The sequence below is a fragment of the Chlamydotis macqueenii genome, chromosome 4 (genome assembly GCF_036417535.1).
Source record: "Chlamydotis macqueenii isolate bChlMac1 chromosome 4, bChlMac1.mat, whole genome shotgun sequence".
NCBI classification, from domain to species: Eukaryota; Metazoa; Chordata; class Aves; order Otidiformes; family Otididae; genus Chlamydotis; species Chlamydotis macqueenii.
Genome location: NC_141559.1, coordinates 84093382 through 84109224, shown reverse-complemented (window position 1 = coordinate 84109224; position 15843 = coordinate 84093382). Strand labels below are relative to the sequence as shown.

The window sequence follows — 15843 nt, the reverse complement described above, 5'->3', positions numbered from 1 at the left end:
AGCCGCGCCCGCCGTGCTGCCATGCGCCTGCCGCGGTGCCTCGTGCTCCTGGCCAGCCTCCTCCCGCCAGGTACGGTGCCACTGGTGCGGGCTGGTTTCCTGCAGGGACTGGTTGGCGGGGTTTGCAGCGGGATGGGAGCGCTGGTGCCACGGTCCTGCCGGGAATGCGATGCTGGAGGGGCGGGCGGATCAGGCTCTGGGGACGCCGAGGCCGGTCCTGGCGGTGCCGCACGCCGCGGCACAGATGGTGGATGCTCCCCGGCTCCGGGGAGATTTGCCGGCACACGCCGTGTCACGCCGTGCCCGTGCCCCCTCCTCCGGCACGTGGTACCCAGGGGCTGCGCGCCGGGATGGGGTGGTGGGGATCAGCCAGGGCACGAGAGAAAGGACGAGTGGCCAGCGAGGCGGGGCAAGGAAACCAACTTTTGGAGGCCAGAAGGGCAAACTTTCCCTTTTTACCGGTTATTTAGGCTTTTGCTTTTCCAGTCCTGCTGGTGCTGTGCGTTGTCCAAAAGCACCACCCCCAGATCTGGCTTTTCCCCATCACCTCCCCCTTTCCCCGTTCAAAATTTTCTCCTGGGGGGTTTTTCTCTCGCAGCCCCATTCTCCTCCACCCGAGCCCCTCCCTGCCCCCCGTCCCAGATGTGACATGGCCCCGCTGGGTCCCAGGAGGGGAGCGGGGGGCTGCAGACCCCGCTGGCACCCTGACCCCCCCATCCCTCCCCTCCGGCACAGCCCTCGGCTCCTGGGGGGTCGCTTACCCCAAATTCCTGCGGAGCGTCACGGGCGCCTGCGCGGTGATCCCCTGCGCCCTGAGCTACCCCGCCAAGGTGACGGCCGGCGACGGCATCGTGGCCATCTGGTACAAGGACTATGACAACCAGAAGACGCTGGTCTTCCACTCGGCAGCCCAGGAGGTGGACCCCCGCTTCAGGGGCCGGGCCCAGCTGCTGGGAGACCCCGCCGCACGCAACTGCACGCTGCTGCTGCGGGGGCTGACGCCGGGGGACAGCGGGCCCTACAGATTCCGCTTCGAGATCGTCAACAGCGACCGCTGGTCGGCGGCGCAGGACGTGATGCTGAGCGTTTCGGGTGGGTACGGCGGTGAGACCCCCGCAGCCCCCTGCCCCCCTGCCCCATGCAGACGTCCCACCCTCTGCTCCCCGTCCCCAGACGACCTGGAGCACCCCAGCATCGCTGCCAGCGAGGAGCAAAGCGAGGGGCAAACGTCCACCTTGGAGTGCTCCACGCCCTACGCCTGCCCGCCGGGCGACGGCACCCTGCGCTGGGAGGGCTACGACCCCCGGCTCTCGACGGTCACCAGCCGGGTCCAGCTGGACACCAGCGGCGTCGGCCGCTACCTGACCCTGGCCACCTCCTTCTCCTGGAAGGACCACTCCAAAAAGCTGCTCTGCGAGGTTTCGTATGGCTCCAGGAAGGCGACCGGGGAGGTCGTCCTGCGTGTCAGACGTACGTGGGACGGCTCTGCACGGCGGAACGGGCTACGGCACAGTCCGGCCTGTCCCGCCCGCCTCACCGCCGCCCCCCGCATCCGTCCGTTCTCCCCGCAGACGCCCCGAAGGACACCCGGGTGTCGGTCAGCCCCTCCGCGCAGAACATCCGCCCGGGCGACGCGGTTTCCCTCACCTGCGAGGCGAGCAGCAGCTACCCCCCGGTCTCGGCCTACCGCTGGTACAAGGATGGCGTGGCCGTGGGCAGCCGGCGGACCCTCACCCTCCGGGACGTTCGCCGCGAGGATTACGGGCAGTACCGCTGCGAAACCGAGAACGCCGTCGGGGCTGACGCGGCGCCCGCCGTGACGCTCTACATCTTCTGTAAGCGCCCAAGGCTGGGGGGGCGTCGCTGGGCGGGGAGGGGGGCTGTGGGACGGGGACGGGGTTCGCCCAGCGAGTCCGGGCTGGGGCGGGCAGGGGCAGGCACTGGGGTGGGGGTCCAGGAGCTGGGGAGCCCACGGCGCAGGACCGCAATGCCCCCATCCTTCGTCCTTCACGGCGCAGGGCTGCGGCGAGCCCCAGAGAGGGGGGCCCGCCTGTGCCCGGACCCCGCAGAGTCGGGGGGCTCGGCGGCTGGGGGCCAACGCGCCCCCACCTCCGTCAGCTGCAGAGATCTCGGTGAGCCCCGCGGCCGAGGTGCGGGAGGGGACGGCCACCACCTTGTCCTGCGACGTCCCCGGCCGGGAGGGCCAGGACCTCAACTACACCTGGTACAAGAACAGCGCCTGGCTCAAGGAGGGCGCGGCGCACACCCTGCTCTTCCACCGCGTGGCCGCCAGCGACGCCGGCTACTACTCCTGCAAGGTGGCCAACAACCGCGGCAGCGACACGTCGCAGGCCGTCAGCCTGAGCGTGACGTGTGAGTGCCTGCCGCTCCCACCAGGCGAGGGTCCCTTTGTGCCCCGAAGCCTCTGCCCCAAACGCCGTGTGCCCCGTCAAAGCGGGGCTCCAGCCCTCCTGGGTGGGAGTTGCTGTGAACGCAGGAATTCCCGGCCGCGAGCCGCGCTCGCCGGCGCCGTTAAGCGGTATTTGCTGCGCAGGGCCCGTTGTCCGCAGCGTCCCCCGCTCCCCCGCTGACCCGCGACACGCGGGGAGGCTGCCGAGCCGCCAGCTGTGATAACAACAGCTCCGGAGCTTTCGCGAGTCAGGGGAAAAATAAAACAACCGGGGTCTGGCTTTGACATTTCTGCCAGTAAATCCAACCCGCTTACGTAAGGGGAGAGCAGCCGGGAGGAGCGGCCGCGGGAGCCGGAATCCCCCAAGCTCCACATCCTCTCTCCCCCCGCAGACCCCCCCCGCACGCCCACCGTCACGCTCCTCCAGGAGACGCAGGGCGGCAGGTTGGCCATCATCCTCTGCGCCGTGGACAGCCACCCGCCGGCCGCCATGGCCCTTTACCGCGACGGCGCCTTGCTGGCGGCCAGCGGGTCGCAGGCGGCCCCCCGCCAGCGACTGGGCGTCACCGCCTCCCGCAACGCCCTGCGGCTGGAGATCCGGGGCGCGGGACCCCAGGACAGCGGCGAGTACCGCTGCACGGCCAGCAACGCCTACGGCAACGCCAGCACCGCCAAGCCCTTCCTCGCCCGCGGTGAGTCCAGCCGCTCCCAGCGTGAGGGGGTGCCAAGCTCCTGGCCCGGCGTCATGGGTGCCGATGACCCCCCAGGGCTGTTTCGGTGGGGTTGGGGGGCCACGCAGCCCTGAGAGCTGGCGGGACCCGCGTGGCACCGGGGGACATGGGTGTCTTGGGGACCACGCGGTGGCGGTGCCCTCCCTTCGCTCCGTGACATCCCTCTCCCGTCTCCTCCAGCCGCAGAGGTCCTGGTCCAGCCCTCGGCCGAGGTGCGGGAAGGGGCGGCCGTCACCCTGACCTGCCTGGGGGCTCGGGCCGCGCCGGAGGAGACCCTCTACACCTGGTACAGGAACGGCAAGCGGCTGCGGGAGAGCGGGGCCCCGACGCTGCGCTTCCCCTCCGTCCGCGGCGAGGACGCGGGCGCTTTCCAGTGCGAGGTCCGCAGCGGCAACGGCAGCGAGGTCTCGGCGGCCGTCGCGCTCCGCGTGCTCTGTGAGTGCTGCCGGGGGGGCTGGGGTGGCCGCTGCGGGGGTCTGGGCTGGGTGGTCCTGCTGGGAAGCCCCTCTGCTGCTCCCACCCCATCACCGCCGAGCTCGGGAGTGGGAATGGGGACAAGGGGGAAATGTCCCTTTTGCGGGTAAATCTTTGAATTTGGGGGAGGAATTCAGAGAGCCCCAAAAGTCCCAGCAGCCAAAGAGTTTTAAAGAGCCCCATGAAATCAAATCCAGGTTCTCAGAGCAAGAAATGATCCCGCATTTCCCTGTGAAAAATACGTTCTGGTTGGATTTCGCCTTCCAAACATTTTCTGTGCTGTAAAACAAGAATTCTCCCTGATACCAAACCAGAGAAAATACCGTTAGGAAGCGCCAGCCCTCCCGCCATCCCTCGGACCTTGGGGTGCTCCCAACCTCAGGGGTCCGCAATGTCCTCACCGGAGACGTCCCCCCCTCGCAGTCCCACCCCGGCAGCCAGCGATGAGCTCCTTCCTGGAGACCCCGGGCGGGCGCCGGGGCGTCATCCAGTGCGCCGTGGAGAGCGACCCAGAGGCCACGCTCACCCTGCGGAGAGGAGAGGCGGTGGTGGCCTGCACGGGGGGCTGCCCCGCCGCCCCCGGGCCCCGGCTGCGTGCCGCCTGGGCGTACAACAGCCTGCGGCTGGAGATCCGGGACACGGTGCTGGAGGACGAGGGGACCTACGTGTGCTGGGCTGCCAACGCGGAGGGCAATGCCAGCGCCGCCGTGGACTTCAGGGCCGAGAGTGAGCGCGGTGGGCAGGAGAGGGCCGGGTGCCGCGCGTCCCCGCGGCGGCTGGGAAAATCCCGGGAGAGGGCAGGGTGGGAAGGGAGCGCGGGGAAGGGCACCGGCTCGGGAGTCGAGGGCGGTGGTGGGAGAGTAGCCGTGAAATCTGGCGAGCTGGTGCCAGCGCCCGCTTGCCTCCCACCTCTGCCCGCAGCTGCCACCGTCACGGTGGCTCCGTCGTCCCGCGTGCTGGAAGGCGACGCCGCCAACCTGACCTGCAGCCTGAGCAGCGACTCGCCGGCTCTGCCCAACGTCACCTGGTACCGGAACGGGCAGCGGCTGGCCGAGGGCTCGGCCGCCTCCCTGCTGTTCCCGCAAGTGGCCCGCACGGACGCGGGCCTCTACCGCTGCAGAGTCGCCACCGAGGGCGGCAGCCGCAGCTCCGCCGCCGTCTCGCTGGACGTGCTGTGTACGTACGGGCTGCGGGGAGGCTGCGTTTGTCGCCGTGTCGCGTTTGTAGCCGATGTCCGTGCGCGCGTGCCCAGCTCCGCTCACATGTGTGGCTGCGCCCGGGCTGCGGGCAGAGCTGGTGTGGGCACACGAGCGGGTCTTTGAGTTCCCCTTCCCTCTTCCTCTTCCCCCTCCCCTTCCCCTTCCCCTTCCCCTTCCCCCTCCCCTTCCCCTTCCCCTTCCCTTCCCTTCCCTTCCCTTCCCTTCCCTTCCCTTCCCTTCCCTTCCCTTCCCTTCCCTTCCCTTCCCTTCCCTTCCCTTCCCGCAGACCCCCCGCGGGACCCCCAGCTCACGGCGTTCCTGGAGACGGAGCGAGGCCGCCTGGCCATCTTCCAGTGCTCGGTGGCCAGCAACCCTCCGGCGCGGCTGGCCCTGCACCGCGGCGAGGAGCTGGTGGCTGCCAGCGACGCGGGGAGCAGCCCCAGCCCGCGGGTCAGCGCCTCGGCCGCCCCCAACGCCCTCAGGGTGGAGATCCGGGAGGTGACGCCGGCAGACGAGGGCAGCTACGGCTGCACGGCCACCAACGCCCACGGCAGCGCCGCTCGACGCCTGTACCTCCGCGTGCAGAGTGAGCGCCGCGCGCCGCGCGACACCGTACTGCCGGTTGTCGAGTGGGAGCCGACACAAGATGTGACCGTTCCCACGCGGTTCCTGCCTCTGTGCCTCGGGCCGCTTCGGTGCCATCCCGCGGTGACGGCCGGGCAGGAAAATGTCACTGAGCGTGGCGGGCAGCGGCCGGGCGACCCGAGCTGTGGCGGCCGTGCGTGATCCTGCCTCCGTGCCGCGGGGCAGCGGCTGGGCGGCGGGTGGGACGGGACGTCCCCATCTCTGCTTTGGGGGGTCCCTGCGCAGGGCCGCGGGGGCGATGAGCAGGGCCGCAGTGGTCTGCCCTGGGGGGCTTTTTGGCAGCGGGTCGGTGTGGGTGCCTAACCGGCACCCAGACCCTGGAGCGAGGCAGCACCCGCGATTCCCGGGGTGCAGCAGAAATCTGGCCCGGAATTGTTTTTTGGGTTGGGACCTGGCCCTCCGATTGGTGGGTCCAAGTGCGCCCGTGGAGTTATGGAAGGAATGAGGGCTCTGTTCCCGTCCCGTGCTGCGTCGGGGTGGCTCGGGGGCGGGCGGTGCCCACCGAGCTGATGATGCCGTCTCTCCGTGCTCCAGCTGCCCGAGTCCTCGTCTCGCCGTCCGCGGAGGTGCGGGAAGGAGATGACGTCTCCCTGACGTGCGAGCTGGCCGGCGAGCCGGGGGGTGACACCCTCTACTCCTGGTACAAGGACAGCGAGCGGCTCCAGGAGGGCCCCCAGAACCTCCTCGCACTGCCCCGCGTCGCCAGCGCCGCCGCCGGCTCCTACCACTGCCGAGCCCACGGCCCCGCGGGGACCAGCGTCTCCCCGGCCGTCGCCCTGCGCGTCTCCTGTGAGTGGGAGATTGAGGCGGGGGGAGAGGGGTGCTGGGGTGGGATGGGATGGGATGGGAATGGGATGGGATGGGATGGGATGGGATGGGGTGAGAGGGGATGGGATGGGATGGGATGGGATGGGATGGGATGGGATGGGATGGGATGGGATGGGGTGGGATGGGATGGGTGAGATGGGATGGGATGGGGATGGGATGGGGATGGGGATGGGATGGGATGGGATGGGATGGGATGGGGATGGGATGGGATGGGATGGGGTGAGAGGGGATGGGATGGGATGGGGATGGGATGGGATGGGATGGGATGGGATGGGATGGGATGGGATGGGGTGAGAGGGGATGGGATGGGATGGGGATGGGATGGGGATGGGATGGGATGGGATGGGATGGGATGGGATGGGGTGAGAGGGGATGGGATGGGATGGGATGGGGTGAGAGGGGATGGGATGGGATGGGGATGGGATGGGATGGGATGGGTGAGATGGGATGGGGATGGGATGGGATGGGGTGAGAGGGGATGGGATGGGATGGGGATGGGATGGGATGGGATGGGAGGGGAGGGGAGAGGATGGGATGGGATGGGATGGGATGGGATGGGGTGAGAGGGGATGGGATGGGATGGGATGGGATGGGATGGGATGGGATGGGATGGGATGGGATGGGATGGGTGAGATGGGATGGGATGGGGATGGGATGGGATGGGATGGGAGGGGAGGGGAGGGGATGGGATGGGATGCTGAGCAAGGTCTATGGCTGGCACATGGTGAGCACTTTGCGCAGCCCTGGCTGCGGCGCTGTTCCCAAACGCTGCGTGTCCCACGCAGAGGCCTTGAGCTCTGCACGCTTTGCCACAACACATCCCCCGCCCTTAGAAAAGGCCAAAGTGCCGAAAGAGGGAAGTTTGTGGGAGCGCGTCTCCCCGATAAACCCCTAGTACTTCGGGTTTGCTCGGCCCCCGCGTAACGCCCGGCCCGCTCAGACCCGCCGCGGGCGCCGGTGCTGACCTCCTTCCTGGAGACCCCCGAGGGGCAGCGGGCCGTCCTGCAGTGTGGGGTGGACAGCCGCCCGCCGGCCGAGCTGGCTCTCTTCAAGGACGGGGCGCTGGTGGCCTCCACGGCGCTGCCGCCGCCCGCCACCCCAGCGCGCCTCGGCGTCGCCGCGGCCTTCAACGCCCTGCGCGTCACCATCCGCCCCGTGCTGCTGGAGGACGAGGGCGAGTACGTGTGCTCCGCCAGCAACGCCTACGGCAACACCAGCACCGCCGCCAACTTCACGGCAAGCAGTTGAGTGCCGGGCTGGCGCCGCAGACGGGGTGGTGATGGGGAGCGATGGGAACAGGCGGTTGTGTCGAAGAGCTGAAGGCTCTCATCCTCCTCCCCTTCCTCCGCAGCCGCCAGGGTCTGGATCTCCCCCTCCCCGGACGTGCGGGAGGGCGACGCCGTCAACCTGACGTGTGCGGTGGAGAGCGGCGGCGAGGACGCGCTCAGCTACACCTGGTACAAGAACAAGGTCTGGTTCAGCGGCGGCTCGGCCCCGGCCCTCGCCATCCCCAGCGTGGCGGCCGCCGACGCCGCCTCCTACCACTGCGCCGTGCGGACCCCGGCGCGGACCCGCAGCTCTGCCCCCGCCACCCTCAACGTCCTCTGTGAGTCCCCGCGGGCGGGGGGCTTCGCGCCGCGGCGGGAGGTTCCTTGGGTGTCACCCGGCCCTCGGCCAGTCCCCTCGGCTGGGTCTGGACAGGGGAGCAGGGTTAATTTCAAGGTCTCAAAAAAAAAATCAGCTTTCGTTCCCGTTCTTAACCAAGCCCTGTGTCCGAGCCCCGGCGAGGGGGGGGGTCGGACAGCCCCCCGCCATCTGCAGATTTTGCTCGAGTTTCTCCACGTGCCCCGAGTTTGTCCTTACGCTCTGCGCCGGAGCTGAAACAGAAAAATCATTGGCTTTCAGGAAACGTTGCAGGATTTTTATTTTTTTTTTCCTGATTTGGAAAATGAAAACCAGACTTTGTTTAAAAAAAGACGCGGAAAGAAAACGTAGCTGCGAGCCAGAATGTAAGATCCTTTAAATTTTTATTAGAAAAAGACGGCTTTAGCTTACAAACCTGCCGTGAGGAGTGAGCGTGGAGCAGCGCTCCGGGAACGGTTCACCTGAGAACCCGGCAACAAATGCGCTCCTTCTCTCCCTGCTCCCGATTCGGGACGGGGAATGCCGGACGGACGCTGCCGAACCGTCCTGGCAGCACGGGCCCCAGCCCTGGCAGAGCTTCGCCATCCACCGCTGTGTGAATGTTATTTTTTTTCCGAGGAGCGCTGAGCCGGGACGGGCCGTGCTCGCCAAGACACTGCTTATCCTCCCCTCCCCCTTGTCTCCCCCTCCCCAATTTCCTTCCCGCAGACCCCCCCCGGAACCTGCGGATGAAGGCCTTCGCGGAGAGCGGCGAGGGGACGGCGGTCATCCTCCTCTGCGCCGTTGACAGCAACCCCCCGTCCCAGCTCACCCTGCTCAAGGAGGGGCGGCCGGTGGCGTCCAGCCCCCCCCCGGGCTGGGACCACCCCAGCGACCGCGTCCCGCCCGCGCCCAACGTGCTGCGGCTGGAGCTGCCGGAGGCCTCGGAGGAAGACGAGGGCGAGTACGAGTGCCGGGCGCGCAGCCCCCTCGGCAGCGCCCGCGCCTCCCTGCCCCTCCGGGTGCGGGGTGAGTCCGGCTTTGCCGCAGGGTGGGGGGCTTCTGCCCGGGGACCCCCGGGCGGTCGGTGTGGGGATGGAGGGGTACGGCCAAATAAGTGTTGCCGTCGGGGGGTCAGGAATGGTGGGAGGGCAGGGTGGGCGCGTGGGCGCGTGGGCGGGCGCGTGGGCGGGTGGGCACGCACCCAGCACGTGGAGACGGGGGCTTCGGAGCCGCGAACGGCTTTTCCCAGCCGCGGCCTCGTGGCGCTGAGCGCCGGCTGGGCTCCGCTCTCCGCAGCCGTCCGGGTGGAGCTGCGACCCTCGGCCGAGGTGCTGGAGGGGACCGAGGTGACGCTGACCTGCCGGGAGCTGGGTGCCCACCCGGGGCCCCCCTACACGTGGTACCGCAACGGGCGGTGGCTGGCGGAGGGGCTCGACGCCTCGCTCGTGCTCCCCGCCGCCCGGCCCGCCGACGCGGGCGCCTACGCCTGCCAAGCGGGGAGGGGGCAGCGGGGCCGCCGGGCCCCCCCCGCCGCCCTCAGGGTGCTCTGTGAGTGAGGGGGGGGCTGCACTGGGGTGGGGGGCACCGGGTCCTGCAGGATCAGGGGGTCCAGGGCAGCCCGGTGGGGGGGGGGATGCTGAGGTCTATGTCGCCACCTGGTGACATCTCGCGACAGGCTGGTGACAAACAGTGGCAACCCAGCCCGCGGGGGGGAGCGGGGGGGTCCCGGGTGCTCCCCGGCCTCGCATCGTGCCCCTTCCCCACCTCCCGCTTCAGCCAGCACCACAGTGTCCCCCCCCAGCCCCACTGGTCCCCTGCCACCAGAGGTGTTTTTTTTTTTTGGAGGGGGGGGAACCCTCTGTCCTTGTCATTGCAGACGCCCCCCGAGAGCCATCCTTCACCTCCTTGGTGGACCCCCGCGGGGGGCTGCACGCCGTCCTGCTTTGCGCCACTGACAGCTTCCCCCCCTCCGACATCACCCTGCGCCGGGGTCCCGGCCTTGCACCGCTGGCCTCCGCGCGGGGCGCGGCCGACCCCCGCTTCACCGTCCAGGCCGCCCCCAACTCCCTGCGGCTGGAAATGGGGGGGCTGGAGCCGCGGGACGTGGGGGTCTACTTCTGCTCGGCCAACAACAGCCTCGGCACCGCGTCCTCGTCCCTGCGCCTGGACCTGGGAGGTGAGGGCGGCCCCCCCACTGCGGCGAGACCCTGTGTCGGGGTCCCGTGGGAGCACGGCTCTCGGGAACCGTTTTGGGGGGCTTGGGGATGGCGCTGTCCTGCTCAATCCCAACCCAGGGCGTCCCCCGCCTCCCTCCTCCTCCTCAGGGGTCAGAGTCGTGGTTGAGCCCTTGCCAGAAGTCCCCGAAGGCGCCACGGCCACCGTCACCTGCTCGGCCGTCCCTTGGGTGGGCGCAGAGGCCAACTACACCTGGTACAAGAACGGCCGCTGGCTGCGGGAGGGACCGGCCGCCTCGCTCGTCCTCGCCCGCGTCACCAGCGCCGACACCGGCTCCTACCGCTGCCGGGCGAGCGGGACGCGGGGCAGCGCCGCTTCGGCCCCCCTCAGCCTCAGCGTGCTGTGTGAGCGTCCCTTGGTCCCTGGGGGCGGGGTGGGACGGGGGCGCAGAGCCCCCGATACACCGGGCGCATCCAGCCGGGCGTCACACGTGTCCCGCCCGTGCAGTCCTGCTGCGGCGAGGGGCCTTCCTCCTCCTCTTCCTCCTCTCCCTGCCCTGCTCCTCTCCCTTTGGGACGGGGGAAGAGGGTGCTGGGGTTTGTCTAGCAATGGCTGACACCCCTCGGAAGTCAGATGGGGAGTGGATGCCGGGGGGATGCTCCAGCTAAGGGTGGGAGAGGGCGTGAAACCGTCAGCCACGGGCTGGGGCCGATCCAGTCGGGAGGAGCGAGCGTCCAGGTCAGCGTGGGCGGGGGTCCCACGCCACGGCCCCCGCCAGCCCCATCTCCCCCGCGTAGACCCCCCCCGGGACGTGTCGGTCAGCACCTTCCTGGAGAACCGCAGCGGGCGGGTGGGCATCGTGCTGTGCGCGGCCGACAGCCACCCGCCGTCCGCCATCGCCCTGTACCGCCATGGCCTGCTCCTGGCCTCCAGCCTGGCCCCCGCCGCCGCCGTCCCGGGGGTCCGCGCCTCCCGCTCCCACAACGCCCTCCGGCTGGATCTGGGGGCCGTGGGGCCGGAGGATTCGGGGGAGTACGTCTGCGTGGCCACCAACCCCCTGGGCAACGCCACGGCCGGCGCCTACTTCGACGCGCGCAGTGAGTGGGGCTGGCCCCCGCCCCGGGGGGCTCCGTGGGGAATCGCGCTGGAAAGGCGGTTTCGGAGAGGTGGGGGTGACCGGTGGAAGCAAAAGCAGGCGCGAGTCTTTAGGGGGACGGGAAAGCAGGGAGGGTTTTCCTTTCAAGGAGCTTTTCTCCGGAAGCGTTCCAGGTTGAGATGAAGGCTGGGTTTAGGAAAGGGATAAAAAAAGCCCACGGGAGCTGCAAATTGAGTCAATCGCTGCGGACGGGTCCAAAAAAATCGAGGGGAAGTTGGCTTGGGTTTGACAACAGCCAAAATAAGGTGCTACCCCAGCTCCCCTCTGCCCACAGCCCTCACCCACCTCCTGGCCTTCACCGTCCTGGCCGGGCTGCTGGCGGCCGTCATCCCCCTGGCCGCCCTGGCCCTCCTGGCTGTCAAGCTGTGGCCCAGGTAACGTCCCCGTCCCAGCCAGGGACGGGGAGGGGGACAGGGACCCCCGGGCTGCGCCGGCCCTCGGCAGCTCCCTCTGCTCCCTCCCAGGATGAGGAGGTTTTGGGGCTGGTCCGGAGCCGAGGACACCTTCGAGCTGAGGAGCAAGCAGGAGCCGTTGCAGGTAGGAATGGCGACGGGGGCAGCTTTGGGGACCCCCCACCCCCCGAGCTCCCTGGGGGGATCCCCAGGCCACGGAGCGTCCCAGCAGTGCGGGGCTGGGGGATGTGGGTCCGGGCTGCTGCGTGCTGCTGCCACGGCTTTGGCCGTCATCGACTGCGCCGAGGAGGGGGCAGGGAGCAAAGCTGCCCCTCGCAGGCTCATCCCCCCCCGGGCCACGCTCCGCGTGTCCCGGGCTCTGCCGCGGGCAGGGTTCCCCCAACCGGCCCCAACCTTTTCCAGTCGGATGGATCCTCCTGAGCCGGTGGCTCTTTGGCCCGGGAGCTCCGGCAGCAGCCGGTGCTGGAAGCGCGCGGCCCCATCCTGGCTGGATCCAGGCGGCCACGGCCCTGGGGACGACCCGGCCGCGTCTCCAGCCCCTCTGCCCCTCGACCCTCCGCGCCGCGGGCGACGCTCTCGCGCTGGGCACGGGCTGCGCTCGCCACCGCGCGTGGTGCTCCGCCTATGCCAGGCGCCGGCAAGCTGTGACGGCTCGGATCTGCTCTCCACCAGCGAAACGCCAGGGAAAAAAACAAAAATTAAAAAAAAAATATATATATGTATCAAAAAATCTATCTCCTGGTGGTGGTGCAAGCCTGGGGACAGCCTCTCCACCAGCACCACCCTCCTGTCCCCCACCCGAGCCACCCCCCAAGGGTGCTGCCGGCCGCGTGCCGGGGTCTCCGCGCGTGCTGTTCCGCGTCTGGAAATCAAACCCAGCGCAAGGCACGGCCGGCGCCCGTTGGGATGAGCCGGGAAGGGGTTTACCGCCCCGCTTCGGGAGGGGTGGCGAGGCGGAGGGAACGGGGCGCCCCCCGCGTTACCGTGTGATTCCTGCCCCGCTCCCTTCGCCGGGTTGTCCCCCAACGCCAGCCGGCGGCCGCGGCGGAGCGACGGGAGATGCGGCGCTGGGAGACAGAGCACCCCATCTTCTCGGCATCTGTCTTGTTGGCCAGTTGCAGAGGACGGCAGCGGGGTCCCCAGGCCAAACGCGTCCCCTCGGTGAGGTGGGGGACAGCGAGGAGCCCTGTCCCACCAGCCCCGTGCTGCCGGAGTGGGGCTGGGGCCGGGGGCCGCAGTGAGGGGCTTCGCCGCTGGGCCGTGTCCCCTCCTGGCCCACCGCCGTTAGATGTCACTCTGCGGCCGCACTGCCGGACGCTGCCGGACACTGCCGGACCCGCGCTCGGCCAGGCCCGTGCGGCCGGACAGCGTGTGGGAGGTGGAGCTGGAGTGTCCTGAGCGTGGCTGGGGGTTGGGGGGCTCGGGGGCGCCGCACCGCACCGCACCGCTCGGGTGGGTGCTCGTCCCCCCTCATCCGCCCGTTCTGCTGCTCCTGCTCGTGCACTGAAGTGGCATCGGTGCCGTGTTTCCCGGTGCCGTGTCCCCTGGTGCCATGTTTCCCAGTGCCGAGTTCCCCAGTGCCGTGTTTCCCGGTGCTGTGTTTCCCAGTGCCGAGTTCCCCGGTGGCATGTTTCCCAGTGCCGTGTTTCCCAGTGCCGTGTTTCCCAGTGCCGTGTTTCCCAGTGCCATGTTCCCAGTGCCGTGTTTCCCAGTGCCGTGTTTCCCAGTGCCATGTTCCCAGTGCCGTGTTTCCCAGTGCCGTGTCCCCTGGTGCCATGTTTCCCAGTGCCGTGTTTCCCAGTGCCGTGTTTCCCAGTGCCATGTTCCCAGTGCCATGTTCCCAGTGCCGTGTTTCCAGTGTCGTGTTCCCAGTGCCATGTTCCCAGTGCCGTGTTTCCCAGTGCCGTGTTTCCCAGTGCCGTGTTCCCAGTGCCGAGTTCCCCGGTGCCATGTTCCCAGTGCCATGTTCCCAGTGCCGTGTTTCCCAGTGCCGTGTTCCCAGTGCCGTGTTTCCCGGTGCCATGTTCCCAGTGCCATGTTCCCAGTGCCGTGTTTCCCAGTGCCGTGTTCCCAGTGCCATGTTCCCAGTGCCGTGTTTCCCAGTGCCGTGTTTCCCAGTGCCGTGTTCCCAGTGCCATGTTCCCAGTGCCGTGTTTCCCAGTGCCGTGTTTCCCAGTGCCATGTTCCCAGTGCCATGTTCCCAGTGCCGTGTTTCCCAGTGCCGTGTTCCCAGTGCCATGTTCCCAGTGCCATGTTCCCAGTGCCGTGTTTCCCAGTGCCGTGTTCCCAGTGCCATGTTCCCAGTGCCGTGTTTCCCAGTGCCGTGTTTCCCAGTGCCATGTTCCCAGTGCCATGTTCCCAGTGCCGTGTTTCCAGTGTCGTGTTCCCAGTGCCATGTTCCCAGTGCCGTGTTTCCCAGTGCCGTGTTTCCCAGTGCCGTGTTCCCAGTGCCGAGTTCCCCGGTGCCATGTTCCCAGTGCCATGTTCCCAGTGCCGTGTTTCCCAGTGCCGTGTTCCCAGTGCCGTGTTTCCCGGTGCCATGTTCCCAGTGCCATGTTCCCAGTGCCGTGTTTCCCAGTGCCGTGTTCCCAGTGCCGTGTTTCCCGGTGCCATGTTCCCAGTGCCATGTTCCCAGTGCCATGTTCCCAGTGCCGTGTTTCCCAGTGCCGTGTTTCCCAGTGCCGTGTTCCCAGTGCCGTGTTTCCCAGTGCCATGTTTCCCAGTGTCGTATTCCCTGGTGCCGTGTTTCCCAGTGCCATGTTTCCCAGTGTCGTATTCCCTGGTGCCGTGTTTCCCAGTGCCATGTTCCCAGTGCCGTGTTCCCAGTGCCGTGTTCCCCGGTGCCGAGTTCCCCGGTGCCGAGTTCCCCGGTGCCACGTCTCACGGTCAGCGCAGCCCCTTCCCCTGCCCGAGCGGGGCGGCTGGGCAGGATGGGCCCACGGGCGGGGGCTGGTGGGACGGCAGCACTGGGGGCAGGGGTTTCAGCCGCAAACGCGCAATATCCCCCGTTCCCAGAGCTCGGCTCGTGGCAGGCTGTGTGTGGGGAGGCTGTGTCCGCCCCAACCCCATCCTGTCCCCTTCCCCGTCCCCTTCCCATCCCCATCCCATCCCCATCCCGTCCCCATCCCTGTCCCTGTCCCCATCCCATCCCTGTCCCATGTCCAGCTGTCACCGGCCCTGCTCCTGCCCCACCTGGAACTGCAAGAGGGATGGGATGGGAATGGGATGGGACGGGAATGGGAATGGGAATGGGATGGGATGGGATAGAATGGGGATGGGATGGGGGCGGGGATGGGATGGGATGGGATGGGATGGGATGGGATGGGATGGGATGGGATGGGTGATATGGGATGGGATGGGATGGGATGGGGATGGGATGGGTGAGATGGGATGGGGATGGGATGGGATGGGGATGGGATGGGTGATATGGGATGGGATGGGATGGGGATGGGATGGGATGGGGATGGGATGGGTGATATGGGATGGGATGGGATGGGATGGGATGGGATGGGATGGGTGAGATGGGATGGGATGGGATGGGATGGGATGGGATGGGATGGGATGGGATGGGATGGGATGGGTGAGATGGGATGGGATGGGATGGGATGGGATGGGATGGGATGGGATGGGATGGGTGAGATGGGATGGGGATGGGATGGGGATGGGATGGGATGGGATGGGATGGGATGGGATGGGATGGGATGGGATGGGTGAGATGGGATGGGCTAGGATGGGATGGGATGGGGTGGGACGGGATGGGATGGGATGGGATGGGGATGGGGATGGGATGGGTGAGATGGGATGGGATGGGATGGGATGGGGATGGGATGGGGATGGGATGGGATGGGATGGGTGAGATGGGATGGGCTAGGATGGGATGGGATGGGGTGGGACGGGATGGGATGGGATGGGATGGGGATGGGGATGGGATGGGTGAGATGGGATGGGATGGGATGGGATGGGTGAGATGGGATGGGATGGGACGGAGATGGGGATGGGACAAGATGGGATGGGGATGAGATCAAACGGGGATGGGACACAATGGGGTGGGATGGGGATGGTACAGGACAGGATGGGAGCAACGCTGAGCCCATGGGTGACGGCAGGGTGACGGCAGGCTGGCGTCCCCCTCCCGAGCCCGTTGCAGCTGCCGCCGCCTCCTCGCCAAGATCCCTCCGAGCATCTG

At 68.2% G+C, this 15843-nt stretch overlaps 1 protein-coding gene across 1 annotated transcript; it reads left to right on the top strand.

Moving 5' to 3' along the window:
* SIGLEC1 (sialic acid binding Ig like lectin 1) lies at window positions 1-12361 on the top strand. Its single transcript, XM_086747277.1, has 21 exons — window positions 1-70; window positions 736-1092; window positions 1174-1470; window positions 1572-1835; window positions 2119-2373; window positions 2803-3102; window positions 3322-3576; window positions 4039-4341; window positions 4537-4791; window positions 5101-5400; window positions 5994-6248; window positions 7228-7530; window positions 7639-7893; window positions 8640-8939; window positions 9210-9461; window positions 9790-10089; window positions 10238-10492; window positions 10886-11185; window positions 11519-11618; window positions 11709-11781; window positions 12060-12361. Exons 1-21 carry the CDS (start codon window positions 22-24, stop codon window positions 12075-12077), a joined length of 5046 nt encoding a protein of 1681 aa, XP_086603403.1. The 5' UTR covers window positions 1-21; the 3' UTR covers window positions 12078-12361.
* Window positions 12362-15843: the final 3482 nt, after the last annotated feature.

What these genes read in the sequence shown, in the direction of transcription:
- SIGLEC1 (XM_086747277.1), top strand. Translation starts at nt 22, where the DNA reads ATGCGCCTGCCGCGGTGCCTCGTGCTCCTGGCCAGCCTCCTCCCGCCA. An exon ending in CGTGACGCTCTACATCTTCT is followed by an intron (nt 1,836 to 2,118) that starts GTAAGCGCCCAA and finishes CACCTCCGTCAG; the next exon opens with CTGCAGAGATCTCGGTGAGC. An exon ending in CGCCACCCTCAACGTCCTCT is followed by an intron (nt 7,894 to 8,639) that starts GTGAGTCCCCGC and finishes TCCTTCCCGCAG; the next exon opens with ACCCCCCCCGGAACCTGCGG.